Here is a 19,384-nt window from a genome sequence, read left to right as displayed (position 1 = left end):
CAGGGCAACAGCTTGAGGCTCTGTCTCAAAAAAAAACTTATAGCTAAAAAAAAAAAAAAAAAAAAAAAAAATTACTGATCATGGACAATGCACCTGGTCACCCCATAGCTCTGATAAAAATGTACAAGATTATGCTGTTTTATGTTGTTTTCACATCTGCTAGAACAACCTCCAAGTCTTATTATTACATTTATACATTTTGTCAGCCTACCAATGCCATGGACAGTCATTCCTTTGATCCTCTGGGCCAGTGTTTTTCAACCTTTTTAATCTCACGGTGGACTTAAACCTATTAGCTAAAGTTCTGCGGCACACTTAAATTATGTCCATCAAAAAGAGAGTAAAACAAAGAATATACTTAGTGAGTTGGACTTCTTTAGAAAACAATTAATTACCTTTAAAAATTTCTGTGCACATCGGAAGAAAATCACTGCCCTGGACAGAGTAAATTGAAAACCTTCTGGAAAAGATTCACCATTCTGGATGCCCCTCAGAACTTTCATGAATCATGGATTGAGGACAAAATATCAATGTTACAGGAGCTTGAAAGAAATGGATTCTAACCCTCATGGACAATTTTGAAGCGTTTAAGACTTCAACGCAGAATGTAACTGCAGATATGATGGAAACAGCAAGAGAACCAAAATGAAAAGTAGAGTCTAAAGATGTGCTGAACCGCTGCAATCTCATGATAAAACTCTGACAGAAAGGAGTTGCTTCTTATGGATGAACAAAGAAAGTGGTTTCTTAAGATGGAACATATTTTGGGAAGAAGTTATGATCATTGTTGAAATGATAACAAAGGATTTAGAATGTTACACAAACTCAGTTGGTAAAGCAGCAGCAGGATCTGAGAGGATTTGCTCCAATTCTGAAAGAAGTTCTGCTGTGGAAAAATGCTTTTAAATAGCATTCTACCCTACAGAAAAACCCTAAAAAGAATAGCCAATTGGTCCTGCAAACTTCATTGTTGTCTACTTTAAGAAATTGCCACAGCCACTCCAATCTTCAGCAACTACTACCTAATCAGTCAGCAGCCATCAACAATGAAACAAGACCCTCCATCTAAAAGATGATAGATGACTCACTGAAAGCTCAGATAATTGTTAGAATTATTTTTAGCAATAAAGTATTTTTCCATTAAGGTATATACATTGTTTTTTTAATACTTATCAGACTGCAGTACAGTATAAACATAACTTTATATGCCCTGGGAAATACAAAATTTGTGTGACTGGCTTCATTTTGTTGGACTGGAATTGAACCTGCAGTATCTCAGAATTATGCCTGTACCTTAACAGATTTTGTTGTTTTAGACCACTTAACTTCCCACAGAGTATGCAAGTCCAGAAATCAGAGAAGTAGCTCAAGAAAGAATGTTTTGTATTAGCTGGTCCTATAAAGTAGGCGAAATAGCCAAAACTGTAAAATCTGTGTTAGAAAGATAGTAAAGGCTGACTCACACCTGTAATCCCAGCACTCTGGTATGCCGAGGCAAGAGATACTTTGTACTCAGTTCCAGATCAGCCTGAGGAAGGGAGAGACCCTGACTCCACTACAATTAGAAAAGCTAGCTGGGCATTGTCTTGGCTGCTGTTGTCCCAGCTACTCCGGAGGCTGAGGCAAGAGATCGCTTGAGCCCTTGAGTTTGAGGTTGCTGTGATTATACCATGGCACTCTAGCCTAAAGCAACAGAGTGAGACTCTGGCTCAAAAAAACAAATAAACAAACAAAACAACAATTAAATGGAAAACTACAATATGGCTATATTCAGTGTCTGGCTTACTAGGATAATGCCTGAGTTGACAGTTTCACCCAAGGACAACATAAGGTTCAAAATAAAGGAACTATTAATTTTGTCTTAGAAACACACAAAAGAATTCTTTACCCATTATGGGATGCAAGCACCTGATTACAAAGTTTCAACACATTCTTATTCATTTGTATATACTATTTCATAATGTTTTGCCCCCAGTAGGTATTCAATGAAAAACAAGGTGAATCAATTAAGCTCAGTAAGTTTTACCTCCTCCTATTATATACTTCATAATTTGGCTTTCCAACTTTATGTTGGGTTTTCTCCTATTGTATGGGTTGCTACCACCCATTCTCCTTTGTTAGTTTCTTCTCCTCTACTCAGACCTTAAGGGTAGAATGCTCTAGCCCTCCTCTTTTCTCTCTCTACATACACACATTTACTACCTTGGTAACTGCATCCAGTCCTGTGACTTTAAATAACATCTATAAGCTGATGACTGTAAAATTTCTATCTCCAGCTCAGTCTTCTCTTAGAAATATAAATTGTATATGTAACTCATTATTCAACATATCTAACAGACATTTCAAACCTGACATGTTCAAAAATGAATTTCTGATCATGGCTCCCCAAACCTACTCCTCCTACAGCTTTCCTCATTTCTTTGATAGCAGCTTAAATTCTCTTTGATGGTAACTCTAACACTCCAGTTATTTAGACCAGAAACCTTGAAATGACGCTTGATTTTTCTCTTTTCCTCAAGTCCAAATCTAATCCATTAGTAAATTCTGTTGGCTAACCCTTCACAGTATTTCCAAACTTTGGCTTCTTTTCAACACTTCCACTACTATCATTGTATTATTTTAGTTTGAGTTACCATCATCTTTGACGTGATTTAATGCGAGTCTTGACTTTCTGCCTCTTCCCTTATTTCCCTACAATCTATTCTAAACACAGAAGCCATGAAGCTTTTTTTTTCTTTTTTCTTTTTGAGACAGAGTCTCACTCTGTGGCCCTGGGTAGAGTGCTATGGCATCATAGTTCACAGTACCCCTCAAACTCTTGGGCTTAAGTGATCTTGCCTCACAGATAACCTGGCACAATGCCTGGCTAGTTTTTCTATTTTCAGTAGAGACAGGGTCTCACTCTAGCTCAGCTTGAACTCCTGAGGCCAGGCAATCCACCTGCCTCAGTCTCCCAGAGTGCTAGGATTATAGGTATGAGCCACCAATCCGGCCTACTTTTTCTTTTTTTTATGTTTTGCTGCACGCCTATAGTCCCAGCTAATTAAGAGGCTAAGGCAGGAGTGAGGCAGGAAGATCACTTGAGCACAGGAGTTCATGGGCAGTCTGGGCAACACAGGAGGGTATATCTCCTAAAAAATATAGTTAAGTAGGATAATACCAATCCTCTGCTTCAAACCTTTATGGTACTCTTCCCTTTAATCAAAGTAAAAGTCAAATAACTTATAATGATTTATAAAGTTCTACATTACATGCCCTATCCTATGCCATTATTTCCTCTCTGACTTTATCTCTTACTACCCTCAACCTTGTTCACCCTTCTCTAATCACTCAAAGTTCCTTGATATTCCTGGAATGCGCAAAGACATCCTCTCATCAAGGGCCTTTGTAATGATTGCTCCCTCTGCTTGGAAAGCTCCCCATATTTTTCCCATAGCTAATTTCATCATGTGTACCAAGTCTTTAATCAAGTTATCTTCTTGGTGTGGGGTGGCTCACGCCTGTAATCCTAGCACTCTGGGAGACCAAATTGGGTAAACTGCTTGAGCTCTGGAGTTGGAGAGCACCCTGAGCAAGAGTCAGATCCAGTCTCTATTAAAAACAGAAAACCTAGCTGAGTACAGTGGTGCCCACCTATAGTCCCAGCTACTAGGGAGGCTGAGGCAAGAGGACTGCTCAAGCCAAAGAGTTTGAAGTTGCTGTGAGCTATGATGCCAGCACACTCTACCCAGTGCTACAGAGTGAGACTGTCTCAAAAAAAAAAAGTTATTTTCTCAATTAGGACAACACAAACGATCCTATTGCAACCCACCCCTTGCCCCTTGCTTCTAATCCTTCTTATTCTGCTTTTTTTTTTTAAATAGCAATTGCTAGCTAATGTATTGCTTTACTTATTTGTTTATGATATTAGTTATCTGCTTTCCCCTCTCCTAACTCCATTACAGTGTAAGTACTACTACGGCAGGCCTGTTTTTGTCATGGATACATCCTAGTGCACAGAATAGTGCCTTCAACTGGTAGGCTTGCAACAGATAATTACTGAGTTAATATACTTATAAGGCTGGGTGAGGTGGCTCACACCCGTAATCCTAGCACTCCAGGAGGCCTAAGTGGTTGGACTGCCTGAGCTCACAGGTTTGAGACCAGCCTGAGCCAGAGTGAGACCTCCTCTCTTAAAACAGCTGGGCATTGTGAGGGTGCCTGCAGTTCCAGCTACTCGGGAGGCTGAGGCAAGAGAATAAATTGAACCCAAGAGTTTGAGGTTACTGTGAGCTATGATGACATAGCACTCTACCAAAAGGGACAAACAGAGATTCTGTCTCAAAAACAAACAAAATACATATATATGTGTATGTGTACACTTATAATAGACCCTTAAGAGCCCACTAAAACAGGATCTTCTGAAAACACAAATGAACTTGCAAGAATTTCATCAAACTTTTATGACAACAAATCATCACTAGAATTCAAGTTACCCTTTCCTTACTCATACTTTTGTACCTTAAACAAATTCTACACCCATTCAAAAGCACTGCCAGTGAATCTTGCTAGATATTAGAGCTATATTCTATACCTCTGTTCTGTGAACAATGGTGCTGTTTCAGTAAAACAAGATAAAGTACTTAGTAACCACTGGCTAATAAAACTTTATGAACAGTTCAGAAATTTTCCTAAGGCTCAAACATAGGTTAAACTTTTAAATTCTTTCAAAACTCTATTTCAAACTAGGTTAAACTTTTAAATTCTTTCAAAACTCTATTAGAAAGAATTTTAATTTTCCCACTAAAATGTGAATTTAGTACAAATAATGTTTAAAAGTTAAACCTATACTACACACTGTAACTTACATTATTAATGTAATAATAATAATAATATAATAATTTCTTATACTATAAAAGCTACAGGAGAATTCACTTGCTTAAAGTGAATAGCTTCAATTAGTTCACAGCAATTTCAAGAAGCATCATAGGGAAAGTAAGATACATGAGATTATAAATGCAGATCTGCAAATACCGACTTTGTAAAGTGGTAGAATCTGCCCTGTTCCTACGCAAAGGTGAGGATCTCCAGTAACAAAATTTGACTTATGGTGGTTTACGGCTTCAATAATGTCATGTCCCAAAAGGTCAGCCCAAAGTTACTCAAGATTGACTATGCAACACACTATAAATCTGATTGAGGATGAATTAACAACAGCATTTCATTCTATTTACTACAAGTATACACAAGGAAATCTAATAATCCGTTCACCTTGTTGTCAGTTTTTGGATTTTGGTTTAGAAAACTTAGCATTTATAACAGAAACTTCGCCAAATCAGAGAAAACCTTTCTCAAAAATCTAAGCACTCTGTAGAATGTGCAATGCTAACAGGTTTTAGTTATGCTAACAGGTTTAGTTAGCCTGAAGAAGGTAGCCTTCAAGTCACATAAAAATCTTTTAAGCTGATGCCCATTACTGCTAACCCAACAGTAAATTTTGGATACATGCACAAAATACTATGAAATTTCCCACGGACGGTCTGGAAAAGTACCTACAGAAAATGATCTTTAAATATCCATCACACACCACAGAACTCATCATCTGACTGGAGAGAAAGTTTTAAAACTGAGCCGGAAAACTTCATCTTTAATTAGGCAACTGTACAGTATTTTAGGGACCTTTAAAGAAAAGTTATTTCTTAATAACATGGCTGAACCTGTTCCCTTATAATTTGTACCTCGTTTTTCATAGTATACTTACGTGTGCGGGCAAAACTCTAAGACCCACATTTTATCCAACCCAGAAAATACGATTTAATAATAGTTCCTTTCTATAAACGACACCAGGAAGTCCCCAACAAAAACCGGTGTGCGGGTAAGACCGCATCACCGACAGGGAAGGCAGTCACCACTCAGCCGGCGACAAGGGCCTGGATCAGGGCCGAAAGGCGAAGAGAAAAGATACTCAACAGCAGGTGCGAAGCTCTGATAAGGGTTAGTTGCCGCGGGTATCAGAAGGATAGGAGGATGCTGTCTGCTGGACCGTGGGACACTCTCCAGGGTCTACTGGCCTTACCTCGGGAGTCCGCTCGGGTGGCTTCTTCTTTAGCGCTTGCATAGCGCCGGGGTCCACGGGTGAGTTCATGGCCGCGATCCCGGTGCTCCTAGCCTGCCCTCAGCAGCCCATGAAACAACTCATTCACCCTAGGTAGGGGATGCGCCCCCTCCGAGAGAGAGAACTTGCGAAAGTAGAGGGGTCGGAACTGAAGCAAACAACCCTTCGCAACGCCCGCCCCGGGCCTCAGCCCACGCGCGACTGGCCGGAGAAGCCCGCGCGGGGGCGGGAAGGAGAGATTGCGCACGCGCAACACGCAAGCGCAGGCCAATGTACACCCAAGGGAGTGACTCCGCGGTGACGTAAAAACTGGGCGGTGTAGTTAGATCTTTTCCAGCTCTTGGTGAGATTTAAAGACACGCCGCGAGACCTTACTGAACCTGGCATCGGGATCCGCCTTAGAGTTGTGCCTCCGGCTTCCCTAGCTTCCGGCGGAGGGAACGGAAATGCGCCGTTAAGACCCAGGAAAAATCAGCTTGATGGGGGCGGAACCGGGTACCCAAATCCGGAAGCGCAGGGCGTGGTCAAATCCGGCTTCGCGCTTCCTCTCCGCTGCTTCTCGCCTTTTGGAGAACCTGCGGAAGTAGAAGCCGTCATTCTGCCATGCGGAAGTTCACGCACATTCTTCACGTCTGTTTTAATAAAACAAAATAGCTTGTCAAAGCTGCCCACAGAATGCCAGTTCTGTACTAGACGGACGTCCTGAGACCGAGAGAAAGCTTCGCGGCAGTAAGCTAAAACGCTTAGATCACGCTTACCGCTTTGCCGCAAAGCTAAATATGGACAGCGTTCAGTCCAGTACCCAGGTCAGCCACTGCCCTCCATCTGGCAAGTGGGCTTTAGGGCTGCCTGGACTCAATGGTGACATTTCAGTCTGCTTCCCAACAAAACAAAGCCAGTTTCGCTTTTATTTTGTTTGGTGAGAAAAGCCGACCACCCTTAAGAGCAGCTAGACAGCTGCTGGTACTGTTTCGACGATAAGCTCACAGAATTTCAGAATCCATCATTCCAGCAGTCTTTACTCAATTGTGCACAGATGGACCACACTAATCACAGTCCTCACTTTGGCGCCACTGAGGGCGTATCTTTTCCACTGAATTTTAAGTTCCTTGGGAGCTGTTACCACATTTATGTATGTATTAGTATTTATCATAGCTAGCATAGTTCATTAAATAACTCAAGGTGATTTATTATTACGACACTTTTCAAATAATGACTGATTCACACTAATTTTTTAATGACATTGTAAGAATTAAAATAACATTTTCGAGTAATGAAAAGGAAAGTTCAGGCTACCATATTTCCTGTTTCTGGGATTTGTCAATGACGGCTTATGTTGATCTGGATGGTGTTTGCAGTTGGTCCTAGAGATTGCCCTAACTCGAGGTTTACAACATACTGTCAGCACATCTTTTTCAAGTATAGGGCAAAATCTTACCAGGTAAGTTGTGGCTCAGCCATGGGATTATAAAAACAAATTCTGAAAAAATCACAATTACAATGACCCATTTTCCTTTTTGTGTATGTGTGGATAAACATAGTCTCTTAAAGGTCTGCTGAGGATCACAAATTATTATCCTTTCTATTCTGTAAGATTTGATTGGATACCTCAGTATTTTGAAAGGGGGAGGGGAAGCAAAGCAAGATCCCTGTGAACTTGGACTTTAGGAGCAAACAGGCCTAAATTTGCCTTTAATAGGGTACTTCTAGTTAAGTGACTTGGAGAGGTTATTTTATGTACCTAACTTGTTTTCCCATCCCAAGGTCGCTGCCTTCCATCCAGTCCAGTACGAGCTGTCAGGAGCCAGGCCTTAGAGCTTTGCCCCCCACGTTTTAGAAAAATTATCTTACATGAAACTTAGGAACAAGGCAGCTCATAGCAGGTGGTGAGCAGTGGGCCATGGAGCCAAGTGGCCATCTGTAGTTCCAGCAGCAGCTTCCCATTGCTTGCATTCGCACTTAAGCTCCATCTACCTACCACCACCCATTGCCCCCCTGCCTCAAATTGTCTAACATGAAACCAGTCTCTAATGCCAAAAAGGTTGGGGAGTGCTGCCATATCTATAAAATGGGAGTTGTAAAGGACCTACCTTCAGGATTCTCTTAAAATAACTGACCACTCATTAAACAAATTAAATGACCCCTATAATCCTCTCCCTTAACTACTGACTAAGCCTTTTGAATTATTTTCCATAAATGGTAGAGTTTCTGCAAGACAAAGGAGTTCAGATTCCAAAGGTTCCTAAGCAAGATTCCTGGTGCCAAATATCACCATCCATCACCACCTGCCTCAGTGCACTTAGCTCCTTAGTTATGCCACGTGTCCCAAGGCCCGTGGTCCTTTCTCTAAGAGCCCAGGATCTTCTGTAGGTGGAGACATGGATTCCAGGCAGCTTTTCCTGTTCTCCTGATGTCTGTTGCATTAAAAATCCCTTTCTTCCTTGACAATTCTGGTTGTCTCAATAATTACACCTGTGTGCAACAAAAAACTAGACCTAGACCAAAACCCCCTTGTGGTTTGGACAGCATTAAGATTACATGAGAGGTCAGGTTGGGTGGCTCACACTTGTATTTCTAGTACTTTGAACCCACCAGGATTTCTGAGACCAGCCTTCTGGTCTCCTATCCCCAGCCTTCTATCCCCAGAAGATAAGAGACCCCACCCCACCACAAAGTCTTGACTACTGCACAAGAGAAAATGAAATATACCAAAGTAACTTAATTAGGTTTATCATAAGACCACAACCATAAAAACAGTACTTTAATATTCATGGTGACTATTTTCAAAATCTACTTTTCTCCTTTACTATCTTTTATTATGCTGTTATATATGGGGAAAAAGTGAGGAGAGATAGTAAAAGTTCTAATAGCTATCTATCAGCATTAACTTGTATCTGAAAGAAATAATGGCTTCCAGGTTTTAATTTATGGGATTTGGTTTGCTTTCATAAATGTATTTAAAGAATATTTAAAGCTTGTCATTGTGAGGATTAGGTCACGCATAAGAAAATACCGTTATATTTTTTGTTACTATGTTTTTCTTCTTAAGAACATATATTAAAAATTCTCCCTGAAATGGGTGGGGAGCCACAAGAAGAAAGCTGGACGGATTACTGGGTTACAGAAACAGCAAAAAATTGGTGAACATTTGTGTTTCTAGTATTCTGTATTTCTAATACTAGTGCTAATGGTGCTAGCATTGAGCTAAGTATTTTTTGATATTATTTCACTTGATTCTCACAACTACCTTATTTGAAGTAGATTCTACTAAAGTACCAATATGGAAAGTGTCAATCTTTAGACAAGAATCCAGGTGGTCTAACACCAGAGTCCATAAGGTTACATATACCTTATTAACACATGAAAGAAAGACCAACATCATCCATCAAATTGACATGTATTTATTGCACAAATTTCCCCTAGAACTGGGAGATTATTATAATACAAGTGTACATTTGAGAAATGTATATAGACAAGGAACAAGTATGTACATTTTACATAACTACCATCTAAATAACTTAGAGAAAGCAGAACATTCTCATAAGACATCTACTAGAAGTAGGCATTATGTAAAAATCTGGTCTTCTTAGTGATCATCCCCAGAGTATTCCAATGAAATGAAATCTGCAGTATGTTTTATTGCACTTAACATTTTCAAACTCAAAATTAAGACATATTAATAAAGGCTAGGAATATTTAAAGTCAAATCAATTAGTTTATATACAAGAAAAAATTAGTTTTAGTTCTATAATTTAAAACATCCCTTTTTTGTTTCCTATTGCAACAATTTTTTCTGATATGTAACATCTGTCTGTACCGCAAGTTGAAAATTATTTCAAATAGGCTAAACTCTTTCCACATTAATCATAATGACTACACTTTAAAGAAGTAGCAGCTCATTCCTTGGATTTTATGTAAAGAAAGAATGACTATGATGAAGGTAACAAATTATAGAAGGGTTAGGAATTATAGAACTCAAGAATCCTATAAGGATTAAATGATTCTTTAAGAAGCAATAGGCCTTCCCAGCAAAGCTTAGCATTAAGAATAACAGTAGCATGAGCCATCCATTTATTGAAGACTAGAATTTCTAAATGGTAATTCATTAGACATTTCAAATAGAGAATAGTTTGATGACTAAGAAACACCCAGAAACAGATATTATCTGATAGATATTATTCTGAGCTATAATAAAAAAAATAATGTATAAGGTACATATAACGTTTTCTATATTTTGAATGTTGGCATAGATACTAACTCAGAGTATTTTAAAATTAGATAACACAAGAATTTTGTTAGTGAATGGAATAAGAAAACTAAGCCAAAGAAAATAAGAACTCTTTGGCAGCAAGTCATCCATGGGAGACTCAGGTACTAACTGGGACCAGATAACTAGGACATGGGCCCAAAGAGACTTGTAGGCACACCAATTTCAGGTTTATATTCCATTAAAATAGCTATTTCTTCTTTGTCTAGTTGGAAATCTCTTGAATACATAAAGAGCAAAGCAAAATGTAACCTAATGTTATAAATTCAAGTTCAAAAACTAAACACACCACAGAAATTTTCCATTAATTACTGGAAATTTAAACACCAAGAATGGATATTAGTGTATTTAATAATTGAATAAGCAAGTGGGGTTTTTAAAATTATTAGTTATAATGAAAATAGTCAACTAAAGCAGAAACCAACTTCTGGCATCAAAAGTCTTAGACCAGAAAAGCAAAGAATAAACTATAATGCAGTATTCAAGTAAACTGAGGTAGTAGAGCATATTGAAAACTTTTATCTACCCATCTTTCTATTTACATTACTTACAGGGGTTTGGTTCCATATTAGCCTTCTTATAAGCAACACTCTTATATACAAAGACAAGTGAGAAGTAGAAATCTCTCAAAAAAAAACCAGCTTAAAAAGGGAGGGACTCTTGGAGAAAGAATAATTTTAAGAGTTATGAATTAGTGTAAATAGACTATTATTAAGCAGTGAAACAAATATTCAGATCCTATGAATTCAAGAAGGGCTGATACCAAAAGCAAGGGCCTTGGCTACCTGAGCACTTTTAAAGAAAATAGCATTACTTTTGCCAATGCTTTGGTTCAATTTTTAATTCTAGTTTTCATTTATTAAATTAGAGAATACGTAAATATTAATACTTATAAGAATTACTTCACACTTATAAACAAATGGTATAAAGTAGTATTCTTATTATTGGAATCTACATTCCTCTGCCTTAAAAAAAGATTGGCTTTACTTATATTTTAGAGTGTGTGAAACAGAAAAATCAACAGAAAGCAACATTTCAACATCACATACAGTTTGTACTAGTTGAAAATATTGTTTTAAAAAGGCATGTCACCAATCTTGTATTTCTACCTCTGCTTTTTAAAAAAATAGATACATATGTACAGTTGAGTAGGTAATATAACACACATTTACACTCATTCTGAGTTTGTTATAATTAACAGGCTGTTCAAAATACTTTGAGAAATAACCAGAGCTTAGCTGTTTTAAATTGTAAAACAAAATAACAAATAATCAAATTATGTATCTCTGTACCTTAGAAATAAAGAAGTAAAAACTAATAAAATGACTATTTCAGAGTCTACATCATGAGACATCTGTTATTTATGAATTGTGATAACATTGTAGTGATCGCATGAAATTCCTTGATAATAGTCGCTTTGCAAAATTACACTTTGGCTTTTTCAAATGTTGCCCCCCAAATTATTTGTGTTACTTCACTTGGTTAAAAATATTTACCACCACCCAAAGTCCAGTCAAAAGGAAAAATCCGTATGATGTACACAGAATACGTAATGCAATGCAGGATACCCCAGTGACTGATACGTTTAGATGGAAGTCTAACAGTGAAAAAAACTCCATAAATGCATATCTTATATGCTTCATTGGTTTCTACTTATCGTTTCACCAATTTCTAACAACCATTATGTAAGCTAAAGCAGTATCTGAGCAACATATGGAGAGTGAGTGCTTGCTACAGCAGCCAAAAGAGGAAGATCACTGGATTCAATCCTGAAATAAAGAAAAAAAAATCTCAGTTCAGATTTTCTGGATCTAGGACATAAATCCTACAGGCAATGACCATTACCTTACAGCCACTTTACCTCACCAGTTAAGGACCTATGCCATCCTGACCAGATTAAAAGGTTAATAAGAGAGTCAATCATAACAAAAGTTACATTGATTTTTTTTTTGAAAAATATGGAATATTCACAAATTTGCATGTCATCCTTGCACAGGGGCCATGCTAATCTTCTCTGTATCATTCCAATATGTGCTGCTGAAGTGAGCACAGTTGCATATGATTTTAAAAAAAGAAAGACTGAATATCAAGGGTAACAAAGTAATGGCTATAGGAAAGTATCTCACTAATCTGTTGATGGACCATGCATTTCAGGCAAGGGACAATGTCTGAAAACTACAATCTAGGATAATAATAGAGTAAATAGAGTGCACACATACTGTTTGATTGATTGAGGCAGTCTCTCACTCTGTCGTTGCCCAGGATAGAGTGCCATAGTGTCAACCTAGTTCATAGCAACCTCAAGATTCCTGGGCTAGAGCAATCCTGCCTCAGCCTCTCAAGTAGCTGGACTACAGGCATCCTGCACAATGCCCAGCTATTTTTAGAGACAGAGTCTTGCTCTTGCTCAGGCTGGTCTTGAACTCCTGAGCTCAAGCAATCCACTGGTCACCGCCTTACATTATTTTAATAGGAGTTTCTTAAAAATGTATCTTACACAAATTCATAGAAAAAGGAAAAAAAATGCCAATGAATGCAGAAAAAGTTACTCAGACTCACTCATGGGTAGAGAAATTTGAATAAAATAGATGTCATTTTCAGCTAGTAGCTTAGCAAATATTTAAAAATTGGGTAATACAGTAGTGAGAAGAATGTGCTTCTTGCTGTTTGTAGAAATTGATATTGTTACTCTCTGGATAGCATTCACTACTAAAATGCAAGTATCTATACAAAATTAAATATATATATCCTTTAACCAAAAATTCTATTTTAAGAAATTTATCCTACAAATGTCAAAGGTTTACATTCACTCTAGCATTGATTTGTAACAGCAAAAAACTGAAAATAATCTAAATTCCAACATATAATGGAATACTATACAGCCATTAAGAATATAATAAATCAGTATATGCCTAAATGAACAAATTTCAAGATATATTAAAAGACAAGTTGCCCAATGACAATCAGAGTGTAAATCAACTTATAGCATTTACACTATCCTTTAAAAAGTTCTGTTAAGAGGGGCCAAGTGCGGTGGCTCATGCCTGTGATCCTAGCATTCTAAAAGGCTGAGGCAGGTAGATTGCTTGAGCTTAGGAGTTAAAGATCAGTATGAGCAAACGAGACCCTGTCTCTAAAAAAAGAGCTGGGTATTGTGGTGGTTGTCTGTAGTCCTAACTACTGGGGAGGCTGAGGCAAGAGGACCATTTGAGTGCAAGAGTTTGAGGTTGCTGTGAGCCATGATGCCACAGCACTTTGTGGAGGGTGACAAAGTGAGACTGTGTCAAAACAAAAAAAATTTTTTTTCTGTAAGAATGACTTACTTTTTGTCTTATGCCAAAATGTACTGTGAAATTTGGTTACATGTGTATGCATGATATTTTTAAAAGTAGTTTAGATTCTTTTTTTTTTTTTTTTTTAAAATAAAGGCATTAAACACAATCTCATTCCCCAGAAAAACAACATTATATCCTGTTATTGGTTTTTCAAGTACTGGAAAACAATACTCTTACTGCTCAAACTGAAAGCTTTATCAGGTTTTTAACCACTGTGGTATTATAGTATCTAAATAGGATCTGGAGTCAGAAAAATTTGGATTCATTGAAATCCCTACTCAGTCTATCAAAATCTGTATGATACTGCCTACACACTGAAGATGATTATAGGAGTTAAGAAATAACACGAATGCAAAAAATTTGGTTTCTGACATAACATAGGTTCTCAATAGGTTCTCAAAGGATGTTGGTTCCTTTTCCATTCACAAAACCTGAATTAGATAGAAGTCCTAGCTTATTTTATTTAGTTGAAGAATTAGCATTTCAAGAAATGATACACACACACACAAAGTGGCTTTAGAACAAGGAAAAGTTACTGTAGGACATAAAAACTTCCCATTCTTCGTTCAGTTAGCACTTCAGATTATTGTTTCCTTCCCAGGAATAACCAGAGTAGAATGACAAAATAATACAGATAATGAGGAAGGAGTCATAGCATATAGATAATGTACAACCATCCATACAGAGTTTGGTTACTTAAGTCTCTGGAAGACAGATGCTTGGAATAATGAGTTTAAAACATATTTAATATATAAAAATGAAAGCCCCCCCCCCATTGGCTTCTAACAAGAAAAGACACTTAAAAGGAAAAAAGGCTATTCTGAGGAACATTCCTTGCTCAAAAAGCAATGAAAAGAGAAAACCAGGAAAGAAACCATGAACATACCCCAGTACCACTCCTAGCTCCTTGACATGAACACGCATCTGTCCCCGCAGATATTCAGACAGCATTTTACTCTTGAAGTAGAGCTCCTGCAATCGGTCCTCAAGGTGCATTACACACTGCAGTTAGGGAGGAACCAAGAACCATGTCATAAAACAGTTTCTAACGCTGAGCCATGGCAAATTCAAAAGCAAAATATATTTGACAATTGTTTAATTACTCCAACATGAACTAAAATTTGGAGCACATTTTAAAAGCATATAGTTTTAGCAAGAAAGCAATGTTAAACCTTTTTCAGGCTCATATCAAAGATTAGCTTCTACTATATAATTCAATAGCATTAAATAATTTTTTCCTTTTTTAAAAAAAATCTAAGTATGGTAATTTACCATTTAACCTTTTTTTTTCTTCCTTTCTTTTTTTTTTTTTTGAGACAGAATCTCACTATGTTGCCGTCAGTAGAGTACCATGGCGTCACATCTCACAGCAACCTCAAACTCCTGGGCTTAAGTGAAAGTAGCCAGGACTATAGGTGCTTGCCACAACTCCTGGCTATTTTTTTGTTGTTGTACTTGTCATTATTGTTTGGCAGGCCCAGTGCATGTGGCTGGCACCCTAGCTGCTGAGCTATAGGCACCAAGCCCCATTTAACCATTATTAAGGGGGCACAATTCAGTGTCACTAAGTACATTAAAAATGTTGTGCAACCATCACCACTATTTTCAAATTGACAGACAGTATCTTTCTGTTGCCTAGGCTGGAATGTAATGACACGATCACAGCTCACTGCAGCCTTGAACTCCTGGGCGCAGTGATCCTCCTGCCCCAGCCTCTCAAGTAGCTGGGACTACAGGTGCATGCCACCAAGGCTGCCTAATTTTTTTTTTAAATGAGTTTTTATGGCCAGGTATGTTGGCTCATGCATATAATCTTAGCACTCTGGGAGGCTGAGGTGAGAGGACTGCTTGAGCTTGAGATTTTCTGACCAGCCTGAACAAGAGTGAGACCCTGTCTCCACATAAAATGGAAAAAATTAGCCAGGCATAGTGGTACATGCCTGTAGTCCTAGCTACTCAAGAGGCTGAGGCAGGAGAATCGCTTGAGGCTAAGAGATTTAAGTTGCAGTGCACTGTGATAACAACACCGCACTCTAGCCAGGGCAACAGAGCAAAATTCTATTTAATAAAAAGTTGAAACAAAAAAAATTTTTTTTGTAGAGATGGTCAAACTATGTAGGCTAAACTGGCTTGGAACTTCTGGGCTCAAATAATCCTCTTGCCTCAGCCTTCCAAAATTCTGAGATTATTAACAGAGTGTCCAAAATGCTGAGATTACAACATAGAGTTACCACATTCAGCCCTTAATATGATTTTATTCCAGAATTTGATAAATGTAAAATTTTTATAAATTGGTACATTTCAAATTTATTTACATAGGAAAGACTATATTCTCCTACAGAGAATAAAATATAGTTTGCAGTAGTTCACAGAGAATGTTTTGTATTCTCCATATTCTGGCCAATAGGTACTAAGAGAGAGATATTTCTAAGCTGAACATTAAAAATTAAAACATGTATTTTGCTTCCCTAATTTACTAAAATAGGTGATTTTTCTTTCTTTTATTTTGAGAGACAGAGTCTTACTGTGTCGCCCTCAGTAGAGTGCCGTAGCATTACAGTTCACAGCAACCTCCAGTTCTTGGGTTTAGCCAATTCTCTTGCCTCAGCCTCCCAAGTACTTGGGACTACAGGCGCCCACCACAACACCTGGCTATTTTTTGTTTGCAGTTTGGCCGGGGCTGGGTTTGAACTCGCCATCCTCAGCATATGGGGCCAGCGCCCTACTCACTGAGCCACAGGCACTGCCCCAAATAGGTGGTTTTTTGAAATTACGTATGTTTCAGGAAAAAAGGGTTTCAAGTATTAAAACACTAAATGCTTGCAGAGTTTCTTTCTTTAAAAAGAAAATCAGCTCCTAATAAAAGAAAAACTTAACTCTAGAATATATGTGTATATAAAATATGTAATATAATTTACCATATTAGCCATTTTAATGTATATAATCCAATAGCATTAAATGCATTCACAATGTTGTGCAACCATCACACACACCTCCCCCCGCACTTCCAAAAGTTTTTCATCATCCCAAACAGAAACTCTGTACCGTCTTCCCACATTCCCCCAGCCCCCGATAACCACTATTTTACTCTCCATCACTATGAATTTGCCTATTTGATTTCACTGCATATAGATGGAGTCATACAATCTTCACCCTTTTTGTCTGGCTTATTTCACTTACCATAATGCTTTCAAACTTCATCTATATGGTAGCATTATCAGAATTTCAGTCCTTTTAATGGCTGAATAAATACTGCATTGTACATATTATACCACATTTTGTTATTCATTCATTTGGTGATGGACACTGAATTATTTCTAATTATTGGCTATTTTGAATAATGTTGCTGTGAATATTAGGATACAATTACCTGTTTCAATTTCAGCTTTTAAGTGTAAATGAATAAAGAGAATTGCTAGATCATATGCAATACTACATTTCTGAGAATACTACTTTCTGAGAATGGCCAAAGGTTTCTAAAGATAATGCACCATTTTACAATTCCACCAGTACTGCACAAAGGTATCTATTTCTCCACATTTTGGCCAATACTTAACTATTTGTTGTTGTGATCTTTTGACCATAGTCATCCTTATGGGTATTAAATGGCATCTCACTGTGGTTTTTATTTGCATGTCCCTAATGACTAATGATGATCAACATGTATGTTCCTTAGGGAAGTGCCTATTCAAGTCCTTTGCCCATTTTTAAATTCAACTGTTTGCTTTTGGTTGTTGAGTATAGGAGTTCTTTATGTATTCTGAGTATCAATCCTTTTTCAGTTATGATTTTCAAAAACTTTTTTTTCCATTCTCTTTGCTGTCTTTTTACTCTGTTGATACCTGACAAACACAAGTTTCTTTTCTTTTGTTGAGACAGTCTCATTTTATCGCCGTTGGTAGAGTACTGTTGCATCACAGCTCACAGCAACTCCTGGGCTTAGGCGATTCTCTTGCCTCCGCCTACCGAGTAGCTGGTACTACAGGCGCCCGCCACAATGCCTGGCTATTTTTTGTTGCAGTTTGGCCAGGACCAGGTCTGAACCTGCCACCCTCAGTATATGAGACCGGCGCCCTACCCACTGAGCCACAGGAGCTGCCCCAAACACAAGATTTTAATTTTGATGAAGTTTATCTATCTTGTATTTTAATAGCTGTCCTGTTGGTGCCAAATTCAAGAAATCACTGCTATGTCCAACTGTCATGCTTATCCCCCTATGTTTTCTTGTAAGTTTTATAGTTTTAGCTCCTAAGTCTTTGATCAATTTTGAGTTCAATTTTGTATAAGGCATAAGGTAAGGGCTCAACTTCATTCTTTTGCAAGTGGCTATCCAGTTTTCTCAGCACCTTTTGTAAAAAAGACTCTTTTCTCTGTTGAATGGTCTTGGCACCTCTGTTGAAAATAATTAACCTCAAACACGAGTGTTTATTTTTTGGATCTTCATTCTATTCCATTTGTCTATATGCCAGTACCATAATGTTTCAATTACTATAGCTCTGTAGTTAAGTATTGAAATCAGAACGTGTAAGTCCTCCGACTTTCTCTTTCAAGTCCCTTGAAATTTCTAATAAGTCTTAAGATGAGTTTTTTGTTTTTTGTTTTTTTAAAGACAGAGTCTCACCCTATTGCCCTGAGCAGAGTGCCTGGCATCACAGCTTACAGCAGGGGTCCTCAAACTTTTTAAATAGGGGGCCAGTTCACTGTCCCTCAGACTGTTGGGAGGGCTGGACTGTGGGCCCCAGGATGAGTTGGCTGCTAAGCAGGACAGGCAGCGGCAGCAAAAACAGCAGGTGGGTCAGATAAGTGTCCTAGGCAGGTTGCATGTGGCCCGCAGGCCATAGTTTGAGGACCCCTGGCTTACAGCAAACAACTCAAACTCCTGGGCTTGAGCAATCCTCTTGCCTCAGCCTCCCGAGTAGCTGGGGCTATAGGTGCCTGCCACAAATGCCTAGAAAACTGGCTAGTTTTTCTATTTTTAATAGCGACCAGGTCTAACTCTTGTTTAGGCTGGTCTTGAACTTCTGAGCTCAAGCAATCCATCTGCTTCAGCCTCCCAGCATGCCAGGATTATAGGCATGAGTTACCGTACCCCACCGGAGTTCTCTATTTCTGTAAAAAATGTCATTGGAATATTGATGGGATTTGCATCAAATCAGTAGATTACTCTGGATAGTAATAACATCTTAATAATATTAAGCCTTCTAATCCATGAACATGAGATGTGCTTCCATTGACTTATGTTCTATAATTTCTTTCAGTAATACTTTGTAGATTACAATGTACAAGAGTTTTTTGTTTCCTTGGTATTATTCCTAAGTAATTTTTTCTTTTTGATGTTCTTGTAAGTAAAACTGTTTTCTTTTTCTTTTTTTTTTGAAACAGAGTCTTACTTTGTTACCCTGGGTAGAGTGCTGTGATGTCATCATAGTTCATGCAATCTCAAACTCTTGGTCTCAAGCTATCCTCCTGCCCAGCCTCCCAGGAGTATATGGGACTATAGGCGCCTGCCACAACACCCTGCTAATTTTTCTATTTATTTATTTTTAATAAAATGCAAATTTGTTTAATTTGCCTATTACTAATTTTTTTTGGTAGAGTTTTTCTGTTTTCTACATTTAAGATCATGTCATCTGCAAACAGAGATAATTTTACTTCCTTTACAATTTTGAACATTTTTGTTAAAACTTC

The 19,384-nt window shown here is 37.9% G+C and overlaps 2 protein-coding genes and 1 pseudogene across 4 annotated transcripts in view; all 3 read right to left on the bottom strand.

Annotated features, from left to right (window-relative positions):
* The window catches only part of RAPGEF6 (Rap guanine nucleotide exchange factor 6), a 184,820-nt gene extending 178,514 nt beyond the window's left edge, over positions 1-6,306 (bottom strand). For both annotated transcript variants that reach the window (XM_003782219.3, XM_023516451.1), the window contains exon 1: positions 6,056-6,306. In XM_003782219.3, coding sequence (XP_003782267.1) covers positions 6,056-6,124 — 69 coding nt within the window. In that variant the 5' untranslated portion in view covers positions 6,125-6,306. The remainder of the gene's footprint in view (positions 1-6,055) is intronic.
* A 3,172-nt stretch (positions 6,307-9,478) lies between these two features.
* The window catches only part of FNIP1 (folliculin interacting protein 1), a 65,536-nt gene continuing 55,630 nt past the window's right edge, over positions 9,479-19,384 (bottom strand). For both annotated transcript variants that reach the window (XM_023516456.1, XM_012808967.2), the window contains 2 exons: positions 14,583-14,698; positions 9,479-12,130 (listed from right to left, as the gene is read on the bottom strand). In XM_023516456.1, coding sequence (XP_023372224.1) covers positions 12,052-12,130; positions 14,583-14,698 — 195 coding nt within the window. In that variant the 3' untranslated portion in view covers positions 9,479-12,051. The remainder of the gene's footprint in view (positions 12,131-14,582; positions 14,699-19,384) is intronic.
* Positions 12,314-12,411, bottom strand: LOC111727323 (annotated as a pseudogene).

This window comes from Otolemur garnettii, unplaced genomic scaffold, assembly GCF_000181295.1.
Source record: "Otolemur garnettii isolate 467f Iridium unplaced genomic scaffold, OtoGar3 scaffold00003, whole genome shotgun sequence".
NCBI classification, from domain to species: Eukaryota; Metazoa; Chordata; class Mammalia; order Primates; family Galagidae; genus Otolemur; species Otolemur garnettii.
Note: the sequence above shows the minus strand (reverse complement) of the source record. Positions and strands in the feature narration are given on the sequence as shown.